Below are 18171 nucleotides of genomic sequence, written 5' to 3'. Positions count from 1 at the left end.
ATTGGATTTCTCTTCTTTCAATCATACGTCAAATGTGGGCATTACCTAGGGCAGTCAACATGCAAAGGCGACCTACCTAGGAGCACCCGCTGCATCAGACTGACATCTACTAGTCAATGAATTTTGATATTTGTTTAACCTCTCTCAAAAGCCTGCTCCCTGCTCACATGAGGGCTGAGTACTTTTGAGAGGAGTACTCAAGCAGGGTTCCCGTGATGTACAGTACCCAGCTGGCCCCTCTCAACTGCCGTGATCTGCCAAGGTTGCATAGAAAAGCACAGAAGCTCAATAATGACATTGCAGGGTTTAAAATAAATATGTAATGAAAACACAAATGTTTTATTTTAAAACAAAAAGTACTTAGAGTTTTTATGAGATGAGATTACACTTTAGCTTTAGGCAAACATATTTGTGATACAACAGGTCCTGCTAAATGGCTGAGGGTCAGTATTGTCTTGTAGACTTTAGGGTGTTTGGTGTTTTATTGGCAGCCTATTGTTTATCTTAGCAGAAGGAAAACACCCTCTATTCTAGCTAGTGCTGACTTTTTGTTTTCATAACATATTCAGTGGCTTGTAAATGAGATCATAAATATTGAAATTGGGAGGAGGAAGCTAGAAAAGAAATGATGCAATAGATATTCCCTCCAGAATATTGTTCCTATACGACCATCTCACCATCTAAACCAGGGATGAGCTCAGACATGTTCTGATACTAGTCCAAACCAACGTACACTCTCTCCACAAGAGGCGGTCACTGCAGACTGCCAACTATAAGCAGCCGAGGCTTTCCCCATCCCATAACTGCACCTATACTTGAGGCTACAAGGTGTGGAATGCCTCAGCAGTATATGATTGGTGGTCCGCAGTGACAGCTTCCTGGCGGGATGGCTCAGGAGGGTTTGGACATGCCTAAGCTCATCTCTATCTTCCATGAAACAGCCCTTCTAGTTGAGATTAGAGAGGGGTGGTTTTATAACCAATCAGTCCTTCATTCATTTATAGAATGAAAGCCAAAACCTGTTTTAGCAGGCCAAGCTCAATGAACTTATTACTAAAATTTAATATATACAGTATAAAACCATACATTTTTCCCTCATTTTGGAAAGCGTATGGAAAAGTTAAAAACCCTAGTTTTTTGCCAACTGTGCCATTTAAGAGCTTTTCTGTCCATTCACACCCTAAAGATACAGCAGGACGTGAGAGCAAATCACTTCAAAGTGAGCTACTCTTTTTTTTTTTTTTTTTTTTTTTTTTTTGGCAGTTGTACTTGGAACAGTATTCCCCATTTGAAGTTTTCACTATTATTCCTGTTCTGGTAGCAACTTAAAATTTTACATTTTTGCCCCAATTTCACTTCCAGCGGCACCAAAAGAAAGTGTGAATCTCCACAGCAGAGACACAGATGGCAGTAAAAAAAAAAAAAAAAAACAAGGAATCTAAACCCTCGGCACAATAAAACACCAAAAAAAGTTTTTCCTTTTTGATAAACTTTAAGCTACCCATACACTTTGGATATTATTATTTTTATTACTTTGAGTTTATATAGCGCCAAAGGGTTTGCTCAGCGCTGTACAATAGAGGGGGGGGGGACGACAATACATGGAACAGCACAGCAACAACAAACAGCACACGAGGGGTTAGAGGGCCCTACTCTTTCGAGCTTACAGTCTAGGAGATTCTAAAATGGTAGATCAGACTGCATGTAAGTCTAGGTGGATGCAGCATCTGTCCCCCGCTGCCTCTCAGACCAAGAACTGAGCAATCAAAGACCACTGATCACTAAGTTCTCGGGTCTTCAGTGAGCAGAGAGCTGACGATTGTTAGTCACAGGCTGTCTGCTCTACTTCTCCAGCACTCGCTGGAACACCAGACTGTGAAGGGAATTAGAAGGGTTGTTCGCTCAGAATCTCAGCAGCACGCTGAGAGGCTTAAACAGCCGGTGCTCATGCACCTGGGTCGATCCCGACAAAGTCAGGATCCCTCCCAAGAGTCTGGCTCGGCTGAGTGATGTCATACTAACATATGAATCTGCATAAAAGGTTAATACTTTGTAAATAACTGGGAAATTGCCTAATAATAATTTATTCATTGTACACTATGGAGAAGGCATGAAAGGAATGCAACGTAACCAATTTGGCCTTGTGATGGTCATGGTTGTAGGGTTATCTCATAACTGGAGCTTCTGGCTGAATTGTTTTTGAACCAGCAGGTGGTTCTTTAAGCTTCTTTTTATATTTTACAGGACGTCTGTTTGATTATTTAATGACAATAGCCTGTTGTTTATGGAACTCAGTAGCTCAATCTGTAAATAATATTGTAAAACAAACCTAAAACAATTATTGAATTTTATAGCTTTCCTGTAAGCCTGCTATTGTCTTCACACTTGCATACGAGAGGAGTATAAAATATGCTAGTATAGGCAAATTACTTTTGCTGCTTAAATTAAAATTTCTCCTCCTAATCATTATAAGTTCTCTTGTTCTTTTAGATTACCACACGTGCAAGAAATACTATCCACTTAGAAGAATATAGCATTACATCACTCTGTAACCTGCCATTCTGTGTTATCTATGGCATAGCTGTCTCTCTAGTAGTAATTTAGGCTCTGGTGTAAATAATTAAAGGGTCTCCAAGCCTAAAGCTTTGTATGATGGAATCTGAGTTATTTGTTTAGCTGCATATGCGTAAAATTAGTGTACTGGGTTTTAATTGTACTAAAGTGCTACAAGAATTTATACATTACCTGTTGTTTGCAAAGATCACCTTGCAGGCAATGTTCGAAATTGTGACACAAGCTGAAGCTGCATCCCAGTCCGCAACATACTGTATATCACTACGTCAAAAAGAAAAAGACATTTCATACATTTCTGTTGTACATGCACATTTCCCCATGTTTGATCCCTTAAAACACACCAAGTACAGAAAGATAACTGTTGCTGTGCAAGAAATATACTGTAGTGTGCACCTAAATTTCCTCTTTGACAACACAGTTTTTTTTGGCTCTGAATTCCTAAGCATCTGTTGTCAGCACTGCCTACATTACAAAGATCAGGGGCGAACCGACCATTTGGAAACTCGGGCACTGCCCGAGGGCCCAGGGTCAGTAGGGGGCCCCATGAGATGCCCCTGGTACCTTTTTCATAGGCTTGTTTGAGTTTGGGCAAGGACACAGGGGCCCCATTATTCCCTATTGCCCGGGGGCCCCATGAGTTGTCAGTCCGCCCCTGACAAAGATGCATTACCCCTGCTTGTGCATAGGCAGAGAACACAGATTATCAGTTAAGGAGGTTTCTAGCAAAATGAATAGGTTTTTTTTTTTTTTTTGCACTTATCAAATAGAAATAACAAAAAATGCTAATAGTATTGTAACGGAACCGGACCCAGACTGCACAAGGGTATTTCCGTTAGACTCCCGCTTCCCTGTCTGAACACAGATCCACGGACACCACCGCTAGCCATACAAGACGAGACAGCTCCAGGCTTGTATGAAAACAGGAAATGGACTCCTTTATTTTACCATAGATACAAGATATATACACAGGGCGGGGAAATACACACCCAGAGAGGAAACACATCAGCAGGCCGTCCCATCAGGGGGAAGGGCTACCAGAAACATTACATCCCATCCCAAACAAGACACACAATAGAACAATGGGATACACCACATGGCAGTAGACAATACACAAACCCATACATCCCATAATAGTTTGCTGCCAAGCAAGACACATAATAGGACAATGGGACAACCAAGTGGTATTAAACAATAAACAACCCCCACACCAATTCACAAACATTGCATCCCATAATAGTTTGTTAGAAGAATGGGATGCAGCTGCATGGCAGAGAACAATGAACAACCTCCACACCAATATTAGAACATTTCACCCTGTACCCCTAACAGGCACAGGGTGACTTACACATAATGGGAACATGGGGAGCTGAGACAGGGGTCCCCCCAAACGTCACTCCCATCACAAGTATGTTTAGCAGACCAGGAGGGAGCAAATAAAAGAAGTTCATTGGTAGTGTTCACATACTTTACTTTAGCCACTTGTCATCCTTTGTTTTAAAACGTACTGGACTTCAAATGGTAAAACAAGCACTTGGCTACAGCCATGAGCTTGGTATCCTTTTTTTTTTTTTTTTTCTTCAGGTGATGATTTGGCTGTTCAGTAGAAGTGATCCTGGTGGCTCTACAGCCACCCAATCACTTTTATGGTAGTGAGAAGGACCACCTACTGTAGCCAGAGAAGCAGTTAATTAAGGATGATCTGTGCTTGATAAGTGGTGTGCAGAGGTGACATTGGGACTCTAATAGAGAGGGAGCTTATTAGTCCCCTTGTAATATAAATAAAGTGTTAAATAAAGTGATAAAAATAATTGAAAAAAAAATGTAAAAGCACCCCAGCACCTCACTGATGTGTATGTAAACAGCAGTTCTGCCGCAGATTTGAGGTATCGCCATATACATCAGAGTAAGAGCAAAATTTCTAGGGCCATAATTCACAGTTGGCTGTTATTGGCTTATAAGGCGTCACCTATGGACAATTTTGAGTAACATAGTTTATTACCATTTTGCAAGCACATGCAACGTGAGGTTCGACATTTTTGGTATCCATTTAATTGATGCAACCCCATCTTTTACATTTTATGAAAAAAATTGGGGATTATTTTGTGTTGTGTGCACTAAAAAAAAACCAAAATTATATATATATTACACTTGCTTGCTGCTGCTTTGCAATGATGGTACTTTAAAGGCATTACATAATGCAGCAGGTAGTTTAGAATTTTTTTTCCAGCATCATCCAAATATAAATGATTACTGTACAGTTAATGGACCGTTTGCAGGCCTACTTACTTATTGCTCTACAGCCCACAAAGGAGTCCAAACATGTTAGAAATAGAAACGAATGCTTAGCCCCATGTCCCAATCAGGAACAGTAAGGTACCCCTTTTTATCTGGGACATTGCTATGCTACTACCAGGGTAGCTTTCAAGAACATTTGACCAAACTCGCCTTACCGCTGCATCAAAGTAGGGTCGCTATTTGGGGGACTTTGCAAGCATAACAAACCACAATATACAAGAAGTTAAAGAAAATGTTTAATAATGAATTCATTATAATTTTTATCCTTTAAAGCAGAACTCTGGGCAAAAACTTCTTTACATGTCCTTGTTGCTGATTTCCTATTTTCACTGAATGTCATCCACCTTCTGGTTCACTCAGTAGTTGCTCTGAAATAGCCTATTTATTTTCACTTCAAACTGTTAATTCCCTTTTAGTTTCCTCTTTGTAAGACCAGTAACTGCTACACCTTCTATTCCCCCAGCCACTGCTCTTGGCACAGCCCCTCTGTAGTTCTTTCTCCAGGAAGCAGTGATGTAATTCAGCCCCACCTGCAGTGGTAGGCGGGCAAAGACTTTCAGACACATTCAACATGTACAGGCATAGTATACACACCCACATTCTCTACAATTCCCTGTGGTTGATGGGAACTGTAGTTTCCTTTTACTGCAGAGAGAGAGAGGAAAGGATATGATTGTGATGTAATCCCTGATGTTACACCTCCTCCTTGGCAGAGCAGATTCTGTTATCTTTTGAATTACAGAGATGAGGTCATGAAAATTAAATTAGACTTTTCTTCTAAATAGTAATGATTTTTAAAATTGTGTTGACTGCTTAGTGTTTTGTGAAGGGGGGGGGGTATATTAATGGGTGATTTTATGCATATACAGGAGTTCTTCTTTATGCTTTATCATTTAAAAAATTTTGAGTACCTAGTCTTATAGAGTCTGGAATGGCTTTTAAAAAAGGAATTCAGTAATCACACCTGTACAGTTTAGCAGTTTACAGTTTAGCATTGTGCATAGCCAAAGCTTTTCATTTATAATACCCTTTAAAGTGATCATGTGGTCCGATTTATTTCACTCTGCAGCTTGAACATGCCAAGGCAGCACAAACAGAATTGGTGCGGGAATCCCTGAAGAGGAAACAGGAGACTACTGACCTGCTCCGATGTCAGGAGGAGCTTCAAGAAAGACTCAATGAGGAGGCCAAAGCTAGAGAACACTTAGCCCTGGAACTGAGCAAAGCTGAAGGTAAGTGCAATATCTGACATAAGGAAGAGAACTAGAAGAACATATGTGATGTCTTTTAAATGTCTGTTCAACTTCTTAAAACTGTGTAGTCACACGTGTAGATGACTTTTAAAAAGACACAGATGACTGTTTGTTTATGGACTCTTCCCTAACTCTAAGGTCACCTCGGGCTAGAGTCCTGCCAAATTGGGTTTGCAAAGGTTCTGTGCAGCATGGAACAAGTTTGATTCACCAGGCCAAGCTTGAGTTGTGGCACAGTACCCCTACAGGGCAGTATAGGATCAGGGCTTGGCATATATATATATATATATATATATATATATATATATATATATATATATATATATATATATATATATATATATATATATATATATATATATATATATTATTTTTATTTTTTTTCATCCAAATTTAATTTTTTATTGTACGTTTTGAAAGTACATATACAAGGTGAAGACAAACAAAACCAGTCAAGCAAAAAAAAAACTTTCACCTATAGTTAACTCCTTCACACCGGCTGTCTGCATATATGCAGCCTCTCGGCGTGTGTGCCTTAACGCCAAAAGGATGTAACACCAGAATGTAAACAGAACTGTGTTTGAGTGCGCTCCCAGGACACAGTTACTGGCAGCTAACAGGAAGCTCCCGATCTCTACTTGCTATGAGAAGCTTTCTGATCATGTGACCACTATAATCACAGTGGTCACATGATCATAAACCCAGCCCGCCTCACGACTTCTGAAACCCCTTAAAGGGCTAGCTCCAAGGGATTAAGATATAGAACCTAAGGCCTTGTTCGCACAGGGTCTATTAATGTGCGCCCTTAGTGAGAGTACTTTTTGCCCACAAGGGGATGCACAGGTGTTTTGTACAGTCCGTCCCATTGCTGTCAATTGGGATGCAGCAGCTGCATAAATATAGCTGTTGCTCCCAATGTGACATCTGTGTGAGTGCATAGCCCCAAACGCACCCTAGGTACACCCCTACGTACCCCCCTTGAAGAACAAGGCCTATAGGGAACCGCAGTTTTGCTATCATGTGCGTTTCCTTCACTGTGACTTTTCTATGTATAGCATAGCAGTGTTTTGTGGCATTCTCTCTCATGGCAGCTGTAAAAGAAGACTTTGCACAGGATTGCAATAACAAGCTGTGCAGCTTCAGAGCTTAAAAGGAAAATTGCAGATTGTGCTACAGGTCATAAAAGTATCTGCAGCATCTAACTCTCACAAGTGTTTTTTCTAGGCTTCTTTATTTAAAGAGTGCTCAATCTGTCAAGACCTAGTTTCCATATTGTATGCCCTTAACTTTGGCCAGATTACAATTGTAAAAGTGATCTTTTAGATGACCAGCAGATACAAATTGATGTCTTTGCTGTGTCACCTGCATTAATGATTATTGGCTATAGTGTTGGCCCATGCAGAATAGATATATCTAAGCAGTAGGAGCTCCAGGTAGGAGATGCCACTGAAGTACCTGAGTGCATGTTTGAAACCAAGAGCTTAATCTTTTTGGAAAGTATCCACAAAGCTGAAGTGATGAGCAGGATATATGTGGGTACTTCACAACTCAGCCAAAATTCCTGATTTATTTTGGCGGAGGAAAAAAAATGTTTGCTGAGTTATGCCTTTCCAGGTGATAGATTGTTCTCTCCACTGAAATAACAATAGCAACTGGCAAGGCGTCCAGTCCAACCAGCCAACATTTACTGTGAAATCTGATCTTTATTGCTTATTCGCATCCTTAAACCAGACCCATACCGTGCCTTATGGCACGAGCACGGCTCAGACTAGATCATCTGCCTTTCCTTTAAGACTTCAGAAAAAGGTGTGGCAAAAATCAAAGAAGATTGTGGTTTGAGTATGAAAGTGTTGATGATCTAATATTTATTTGTACAAATGTGTGTTGTCTGATCACTGAACTATCCAGGGAGTGTCTCTCTAAACACAGTAAGCAAAATCAAATTAGGATCCACTGAGTTTTCTCTTCTAATATCCAAGGCAAACCCAAGACAGGCAAATGTCTCACCAGGAAAGGCAGCTGAAGAGACCAATACCTGTCCCTAAATAACAAAGTACTGATATACCCCATAGGAAGAAGGGTCAACCGCACACCGGAGGATTGATGAATATAGTGTGTATTTATTAATCCATAGGACACACAACACCAGGACATGAATACAGGACCTGTTAACGCGTTTCATACAAACGCGTGCTAAATCATAACATTTATTGGTTATGATTTAGCACAAGATCATGTGAAACGCGTTAACAGGTCCTGTATTCATGTCCTGGTGTTGTGTGTCCTATGGATTAATAAATACACACTATATTCATCAATCCTCCGGTGTGTGATTGACCCTTCTTCCTATTGCGACGTGTGGTGGCGAGCCGGAGCCTGCACCTGTTGGGGATTGATCTGGATTGTTTGCCTGAGCGGTGTACCTTTTTGTTCTACTAATATACCCCATTCAGAGGTGTAGTTCTACTACATTTCTGTATTGATATTGCACAGTGGTAGAATACATGTATTTTTTATTGGTCCCTATCCACTGTAGGAGCCCACAGCTATCCCTACAAGTTAGGGCCAGTTAACTGAAAGGCTATTTTACCTTCCGGTATGTTTTATGAATTATGGGAAGCAACCAGAGCCACTGGAGGAAACCCACACAAGTTTGGCAAGAGCATATTGGAGTCTGGTTGGTATTCGAGCATTAGTAACTACAAGGCAAGAGTGAGAATAAAGGACATCCTATCGGCTGCACTCCAAACAATCCACTTTATTGAACCAAGATAAAACCAATACAGACAGTGGAAATACAGTGGGGGACTGGCAGGTAAACGCGTTTCACACTAAAGACAGCACTTATTCATTACCCCTTAAGAAAACAGCATATCATGTATAAATGTATGTATATTGGATCTATCCCAAATAAGATATACAAATTATGTACATCACATATATAGATATGCCTCAGATCAATAACAAAGTCTCTGTCCTATCCTCACCATCTCAGATATAGTAAAGACCATTAAGGAAACGCCACATTATGTATAAATGTTTGTATTGGATCTATAAGGCAAGAGTGCTATCCACTGTGCGACCCCCAAGGCACATGTCCATTTATTTGTTATGGCTTAGGGATAAACTCAGGAGAAATCTTTGTAAAATGGTGATAGGATGTCCTTAGACATTTCTGTGCATTCCAATATGTTTCTTTTCCATTACTGTGACTAAAGGTCAAGGTTGTATGGATCCCTCTGCATTGCTGACATGCCTTTGTCAAGTTCTCTATAAAGGAATCATGTCTGGCCTTGGCCAGAGGCTGTCCAGAGGAATATGTTTGCTGCTTACTTATAACGAGTGCATTCCTGCACTGCTGATGTGTGCTACTTACCTGTGTGCTACTTACCTGTGTGCATTCTCTGCATTATCTCCTTCTCTCTGCCCTTTTTTCTCTCTCTCAACCCTCGCTCTCTCCTCTCACCCCTCGCTCTCTCCTCTCACCCCTCGCTCTCTCCCCCCTCGCTCTCTCCTCTCCCCCCTCGCTCTCTCCTCTCCCCCCTCGCTCTCTCCTCTCCCCCCTCGCTCTCTCCTCTCCCCCCTCGCTCTCTCCTGTCACCCCTCGCTCTTTCCTCCCCCCCCTCGCTCTCTCCTCTCACCCCTCGCTCTTTCCTCTCCCCCCTCGCTCTTTCCCCTCCCCCCTCGCTCTTTCCCCTCCCCCCTCGCTCTTTCCCCTCCCCCCTCGCTCTTTCCCCTCCCCCCTCGCTCTCTCCTCTCCCCCCTCGCTCTCTCTTCTTTCTCTCTCTCTCTTCCTTTTTTTTCTTTTTCAAATTCAAATGCGCTTTAACAGGACCAAATAACATTTTAGCATTGCCAAAACAGTTTGTATGGGGGGAAGGGGTAATAATAAAGGGGGATAGGGGAAGAGTCCTTGTAAAGGATTTTTAAGTCCTCAGTTTTTCATGTTCCTCTCAGTCTGTGGCATGCTGTCACATATTGTGCAGCTGTTTTCACTGTTGGCTCCCCAAGAAATGTGCTTTATTGGCAGGACCAAATAACACCCTCCCTCTCTCTCGCTTCTCTCTTTCCTCTCTGCTCTCTCTCCCTTCCCTCTCTCTTCTCTCTCTCCTCCATCCATCCCTCTCTCTTTTCTCTCCCCCCCCCCCCTTCTCTCTCCCCCCCCCTTCTCTCTCCTTTCTCTTTCACACTTCTTTCATCCTAACTTCCTTTCTTCCTTGCTTTCCTTTCTCTTTTTTATCTTCACTTTTTATTCTTTCCATCCTTCCTTCTCTCTCCATCTTGATCTCTCTCTCTTTCTCTCTCCCTTTTGTTAAGCTCAGTTATGCAGATTGCCAAGTGCATTTTCTTTCTCAAGAATGTTTCTGAATAGACCTACCTCTTCTATAGACCTGACAAAGTATTTTTTGTTCAGACGCCTCTGCACATGTTGGAATTAGCTGCAGGGCTTTGCATGTGACAGAACGGCAGGGGAGACATTTTTTTTTTCATTACACACCTGCCTAAAGCCTACAGTTCTGATTCAGAGATAGAAAAGATATAGATAGTTTGATGATCAAGCATATTTTCACATTGATAATATCATTTTAGAGATTATGTCAGTGGCCTTCGAGATTTAAAGTGCCTGGGGGATGAATTAATCTGGATGGGAATATCAGCTGAATGTGCCCTACCTGTCTTCGGTATTGCACTAGAATTGTGAAATGGACAATCTGGTTATTCAGCCACTGAGAACAGAACTTTCAGCAAATACGAGCATAAATTTCACAACCTATTGAAATATGATAAATAGCCAGTCCAACTAAAGCTGAGATTTCAGTTAATAATACATACCAGTTGTCAAATCAACAGCTAGCATGTGTGGTTGCACCACAATCTTCTAGCCAGCTTGTTGCAGCATTTATGAATGCATTTAATTATTGCTGCTGGACCTATTTATTTGATGTGATGGGATGTGCAACAGGAGATGGAAGACTTGCTTTCTTGGATTTGCTACAGAGTAATGCAAAGGTGACATCTCCAAAGAAAAAGTAGGAGGGAGGGACACCACTAGAGGACCAGAGAAGTTTACAAAGGCAAATGAAAGCGTACCTTTGTAGGTAGCTACACTGTAAACTCAGCGATGTTCTTCCAGGGCCTATCATTAGAGAACCAAGGAGTCTGTATTTATCTTCAGATTAATAATGGCTGAGTTATTTATTTTGCCCTTGTTTCAGTTTCATTGTTTTGCTAATTATATGTGTGCATTATTATTTTAATTGGTGGTTAGCATTAGAAGCTGTTTGGCAAACCTGCAGCATTGTATTTCCAGATACCAAAGTGATCAACACTATTTGACTATTAATTCCTTACTACTTAGATCAGGGGTCTCCAAACTTTCTAAACAAAGGGCCCGTTTACTGTCCTTCAAACTTTAGGGGGGCCAGACTGTAACTAGTGGGAGAAGAAAATGTCCTGGCGTCAGTGGGAGTAAACAATGCCCCATCATTGCTATTAGGGGGAGGAATAGTGCCCCATCATTGGTATTAGGGGGAGTAATAGTGCCCCATTGCAAGTATCAATGGGAGGAAAAGTGCCCCATCATTGGTATCAATGGTAGAAATAGTGGCCCATCATTGGTATCAACGGGAGAAATGGTGCCCCATCATTGGCATCAATGGGAGAAATAGTGCCTCATCGTTCGTATAAACGAGAGGAATAGTGCCCCATCGTTCGTATCAATGGAAGGAATAGTGCCCCATCATTAGTATTAATGAAAGGAATAGTGCCGCATCGTTGGTATCAATGGGGGAATAGTGCTCCATCACTGGTTTTATTAGGAGAAATAGTGCCCCATCATTGGTGTCAATGGGAGGAATAGTGCCCCATCATTGGTGTCAATGGGAGGAATAGTGCCCCATCATTGATGTCAATGGGAGGAATAGTGCCCCATCATTGGTATCAATGGGAGAAATTGTTAGTATCAATGGGAGGAATAGTGCCCCATCGTTGGTATCAATGGGAGTAATAGTGCCCCATCGTTGGTATCAATTGGAGTAATAGTGCCCCATCATTGGTGTCAATGGGAGGAATAGTGCCCCATCATTGATGTCAATGGCAGGAATAGTGCCCCATCATTAGTATCAATGGGAGAAATTGTTAGTATCAATGGGAGGAATAGTGCCCCATCGTTGGTATCAATGGGAGGAATAGTGCCCCATCGTTGGTATCAATGGGAGTAATAGTGCCCCATCGTTGGTATCAATTGGAGTAATAGTGCCCCATCATTGGTGTCAATGGGAGGAAAAGTGCCCCATCTTTGGTATCAATCAAAGGAATAGTGTCCCATCATTGGTATCAATGAGAGAATAGTGCCCCAATGTTGTCAGTGGGAGAAACTGTGCCACAATGTTGCTTGCAGTAGGAGGAATAATGCCTCGAGGGTCGGATATAAGCAAGCAAAGGGCCGCATCTGGCCCCCGGGCCGCAGTTTAGAGACCACTGGCTTAGATTCAAAGAGCTAGAGTGGGGTTGTGCTCATTCTTTACTGCCTGGTTAGGACACAATACAAAGTTGAGGTTAACCAGCAGGATCATTTACTTAAACCCCAGCCAGGCTACCCTTTGACACCAGAGCCCATAACACATAATTACATACTCCGGGGTATGAGTGATTGACACATCAGTATTTGAGTATATAAATCAACCCTGTTTAATTGCTTTACATTGCAGTCATTTAAATGACCAATAAACTGAAAATAGAAGCCCTTTTATGTATAGAAATTTTATATAAATTTGAAGACATGAAGAAATGTCATCATCCACAGCTGAGAAGCAGATCAGCTCAGCCTAATGTCTAAAGGCTTAAAAATGGAGGGCCTGAACAGCTTATACAGCTATATATTTAGAGCTGGTCCAGCAAGATGATTGTTTCAGAAGATGCTGGAAAGATAGATCGCCAAAGGGGTTCTTGTATCCTATTAGGGACTCCTAAAAGTGAGATTTCCATGGATGGTCTGCACACTGGTTGTGGCCATTATGGAGGGATTCCACTCTCCTTGTTCTTTTTGGCTGAGTATGCACGTTTATGCTTCTGGAGGCAGGAGAGCGGCAATGCTTGGATCCCTCTGACTTTGTGGTAGGTGATTGCAGTACTGTAACTATACACTCTAATAAATTGTTTGCTCTTTATAGCCCTGGTACAAGTTGTGTTACACTTTTATAAAGGTTGTACACTTCATTAAGTCCCTACTATATTGTAGGCTGTCATGAGCTGGGCCCTCCGAACACTCAATAGTTCAGTAACTGTATTATCTCCCTTTAATTGCTAAAGCACTGCACAGACTGTTGGTGGGATGTAAATCTTGCATAAAAATCATTTCCAGGTTTCCTACACAAGCAGTGTATAAATGTTGCTTTGCATTTGTAATCCGAATATTTTCATCTTTTGCAACTGAACGACTGTGTACTCCACCAATGTTCCATAAGAAAACCACTGTGTACTGGAAGGCCCTTTCCCATAGCTTGTTTATGCTTTTCAAATCCATTAGTCACCTATTTTCTAGAAAGCATTCCTTTTACTTAAAACTTTTTTAATCTGTCATAAAAGAACCTACACAGCATTTATTAAGGTGTCAGGTAAATAGACTGCATGCTAACTACCCTCCCAAATTCAGTCAAGCCGTGTGTCTGAATTTGGACACATTTAAGGAAATTTAAAAAGAGTGTTTAAGACTATCGTTAGAATTCTAAATCTGCCGGAAGAAATGTTGGTGCTGGCAACAGATTCATGTACTTGTAAGCAGGTACATGAATCTAAGGCCGTGTTTCTCAACCTTTTTTCAGTCAAGGCACCCTTTAAAATTATGGACAGTCTCTAGACACACTTTAAAATTATGGACAGTCTCTAGACACACTTTAAAATTATGGACAGTCTCTAGACACACTTTAAAATTATGGACAGTCTCGAGGCACCCTTTAAAATTATGGACAGTCTCGAGGCACCCTTTAAAATTATGGACAGTCTCGAGGCACCCTTTAAAATTATGGACAGTCTCGAGGCACCCTTTAAAATTATGGACAGTCTCGAGGCACCCTTTAAAATTATGGACAGTCTCGAGGCACCCTTTAAAATTATGAACCCGTTCTAAAATGTGAAAAGCTATTCTAATAGTTTTATATAATGCATCAACATCCACACATGTAGGACACCCAATATTAGAGGTGATTTATTATTTCAAAGCAAATACACTTTTGCACACTGGTACTGACTAGTATTCCAGTGTTTCTCTTCTCCCTCAGTTTTTCTCCATCACTGAGCTAATGTGACCCCAGCACGGATGGAAAGGGGTAGGGGAGGGTCAAAGTAGGATGCTGTGCAGGCAGCTGACATCCTCCTTATCAACTGATGATGTCATGTTTTGTCAGGACGCCAGCAGCTGAAAGGTTGTAATTGTGTACAATGAAAACCTGTGGCTTTGTGTAACTAAAAGTCAGGCTTGTTCCACCCGCTGGCTTGTATACAAGTTTTAGGCAATTTTTAGACATTTTGCCAAGGCACCCCTGATGAAACCTCAAGGCACCCCAGGGTGCCTGGGTGCCCTGGTTTAGAAAGGTTGATCTAAGGCATGCATCATGAGTGGAGGCGCACTGAGGCCGTAGCATCCATACAGTCACTCTTCCTTCAATGCAGGTTTGCTGCCTCCTGCAGCTGCACCTATCACACTAGTTCCCATCAGATCCTCTCCCCTTATGTTTGACAGCACCAGGGAGTGAATGCATAGCTAATAGACAGCCAGTCCCTAATCCACCCACTGCCTGCTGTCCGTCATATGGATGGCGCGGACCTGATGGGGAACTAGTGTCTCGGCCTCTACACCAGCCTTTGCCCACTATCATCATCAATGGTTTCTAGCAGCCTGGTACCTATGAAGCCTACATCATCCTTAACCAGTGAAAGATGGGGAGGGGTGAAAGTAGCGGCGCTAAATATGCTACCTGCTACACAGCATACAAAGACAGGCACTCTTCCTGTCTCTGTACTCCAACTTTTACTTAGTCTTAATTATATTTGGTTATCTGTGAATGGAGGTAATTAGGTTTTAATTTGGTGCATTAATAATGCCCCTTGGTAAAAGTGATGCTAGTAAAAACTACCTGAATCTGCCACGTGTCGGTAAAGATACCAAAACGGGCGGCGGGGATTTTGGAATTTGGCACTAGCCATTTTAAATGGCCATAGCACCAGGGAAGTGCCATTAGGGGTTTATAGAATTTTCCAGTCATGTTCTCGCTCCCTTCCCATTTTGGAAAGTACGGAACGATACATATGAATACTGCAGTGATGTATGTCGAAAAGGTATGTAACCTCCACTGCTATACAATACAAATATTCACTAACAATCTATTCCTGATAACTAGAGATGAGCGAATCGAAGTATCCGAAGTGGAATTCGAGTCGAATATCGGAAAAATTTCGATTCGTGCCGAATCCGAAAAACAGCCTAATTCGGACGCGCGAATCGAAATTTTTCCGAAAATGGCGGCTGACATGTGCGGCGACGGAGCGGGGATGTCGGGGAAGGCGCGCAGACAAGGCGCGCTGCCCCATAATGCATTCCTCAACGACATGTGATCGCATCAGCCAATCAGCAGCCAGCCAGCCAGCACTGTGTAATGGTCGAGGTATATATAGCGGCCATTTTGGAAATCTTCATTTGCCTGCAGTCATTGAACAGAGGCAGACCGCTCTGTACTAGGGACAGGGACAGAGTTAGGGCCACAGAAACGAGAATTGGGGACAGAGAGAAGTTACTTAGGGACAGAGAACCATTACTCAGGGACACAGACTTGTTAATGAGGGCCACAGAATCGTTATTTAGGGACAAAGAAACGCTAGTTAGGGCCACAGAATTCATACTCAGGGACAGACAGAATTGTTACTCAGTGCCAGAGAATTGTTACTTAGGGCCACAGAAACGTTATTAGGGCCACAGAATTTTTACTCAGGGACAGACAGAATTGTTACTGAGTGCCAGAGAATTGTTACTCAGGGACAGACAGAATTGTTACTGAGTGCCAGAGAATTCTTACTCAGGGCCACAGAATTCATTCTCAGGGACAGACAGAATTGTTACTCAGGGACAGACAGAATTGTTACTCAGGGACAGACAGAATTGTTACTGAGTGCCAGAGAATTGTTACTCAGGGACAGACAGAATTGTTACTGAGTGCCAGAGAATTGTTACTCAGGGACAGACAGAATTGTTACTGAGTGCCAGAGAATTGTTACTCAGGGACAGACAGAATTGTTACTGAGTGCCAGAGAATTGTTACTCGGGGACAGACAGAATTGTTACTGAGTGCCAGAGAATTGTTACTCGCACAGACACAAAATTGTTACTTGCACAGACACAGAATTGTTACTCGCACAGACACAGAATTGTTACTCAGGGCCACAGAATTCATACTCAGGGACAGACAGAATTGTTACTGAGTGCCAGAGAATTGTTACTCAGGGACAGACAGAATTGTTACTGAGTGCCAGAGAATTGTTACTCAGGGACAGACAGAATTGTTACTGAGTGCCAGAGAATTGTTACTCAGGGACAGACAGAATTGTTACTGAGTGCCAGAGAATTGTTACTCGCACAGACACAAAATTGTTACTTGCACAGACACAGAATTGTTACTCGCACAGACACAGAATTGTTACTCAGGGCCACAGAATTCATACTCAGGGATAGACAGAATTGTTACTGAGTGCCAGAGAATTGTTACTCAGGGACAGACAGAATTGTTACTGAGTGCCAGAGAATTGTTACTCAGGGACAGACAGAATTGTTACTGAGTGCCAGAGAATTGTTACTCGCACAGACACAAAATTGTTACTTGCACAGACACAGAATTGTTACTCGCACAGACACAGAATTGTTACTCAGGGCCACAGAATTCATACTCAGGGACAGACAGAATTGTTACTTAGGGACAGACAGAATTGTTACTGAGTGCCAGAGAATTGTTACTCAGGGACAGACAGAATTGTTACTGAGTGCCAGAGAATTGTTACTCGCACAGACACAAAATTGTTACTTGCACAGACACAGAATTGTTACTCGCACAGACACAGAATTGTTACTCAGGGCCACAGAATTCATACTCAGGGACAGACAGAATTGTTACTGAGTGCCAGAGAATTGTTACTCAGGGACAGACAGAATTGTTACTGAGTGCCAGAGAATTGTTACTCAGGGACAGACAGAATTGTTACTGAGTGCCAGAGAATTGTTACTCAGGGACAGACAGAATTGTTACTGAGTGCCAGAGAATTGTTACTCAGGGACAGACAGAATTGTTACTGAGTGCCAGAGAATTGTTACTCGCACAGACACAAAATTGTTACTTGCACAGACACAGAATTGTTACTCGCACAGACACAGAATTGTTACTCAGGGCCACAGAATTCATACTCAGGGACAGACAGAATTGTTACTGAGTGCCAGAGAATTGTTACTCAGGGACAGACAGAATTGTTACTGAGTGCCAGAGAATTGTTACTCGCACAGACACAAAATTGTTACTTGCACAGACACAGAATTGTTACTCGCACAGACACAGAATTGTTACTCAGGGCCACAGAATTCATACTCAGGGACAGACAGAATTGTTACTGAGTGCCAGAGAATTGTTACTCAGGGACAGACAGAATTGTTACTGAGTGCCAGAGAATTGTTACTCAGGGACAGACAGAATTGTTACTGAGTGCCAGAGAATTGTTACTCGCACAGACACAAAATTGTTACTTGCACAGACACAGAATTGTTACTCGCACAGACACAGAATTGTTACTCGCACAGACACAGAATTGTTACTCAGGGCCACAGAATTCATACTCAGGGACAGACAGAATTGTTACTGAGTGCCAGAGAATTGTTACTCAGGGACACCTAATCGTTGAATTAAATAGTATGTCAGACAACATGCAGAGGAGTGGCAGAGGAGGCAATGTTTTAGGAGCGAGCAGACGTGGCAGCAGAGGAAGGGGTCGAGGCAGCAGTATTCGCAGCCAGAGG

The 18171-nt window shown here is 42.1% G+C and overlaps 1 protein-coding gene across 6 annotated transcripts in view; it reads left to right on the top strand.

Annotated features, from left to right (window-relative positions):
- Window positions 1-18171, top strand: part of AKAP9 (A-kinase anchoring protein 9) — a 362315-nt gene that overhangs the window by 233725 nt on the left and 110419 nt on the right. For all 6 annotated transcript variants that reach the window (XM_089686483.1, XM_089686482.1, XM_089686484.1 and 3 more), the window contains one exon: window positions 5939-6101. In XM_089686483.1, coding sequence (XP_089542609.1) covers window positions 5939-6101 — 163 coding nt within the window. The remainder of the gene's footprint in view (window positions 1-5938; window positions 6102-18171) is intronic.

Source organism: Staurois parvus, unplaced genomic scaffold, assembly GCF_062004578.1.
Source record: "Staurois parvus isolate SC_StPar_1 unplaced genomic scaffold, SC_StPar_1.0 ptg000400l, whole genome shotgun sequence".
Classification (NCBI taxonomy): domain Eukaryota; kingdom Metazoa; phylum Chordata; class Amphibia; order Anura; family Ranidae; genus Staurois; species Staurois parvus.
The sequence above is the reverse complement of the archived record's forward strand: the minus strand, read 5'-3'. Positions and strand labels throughout refer to the sequence as shown.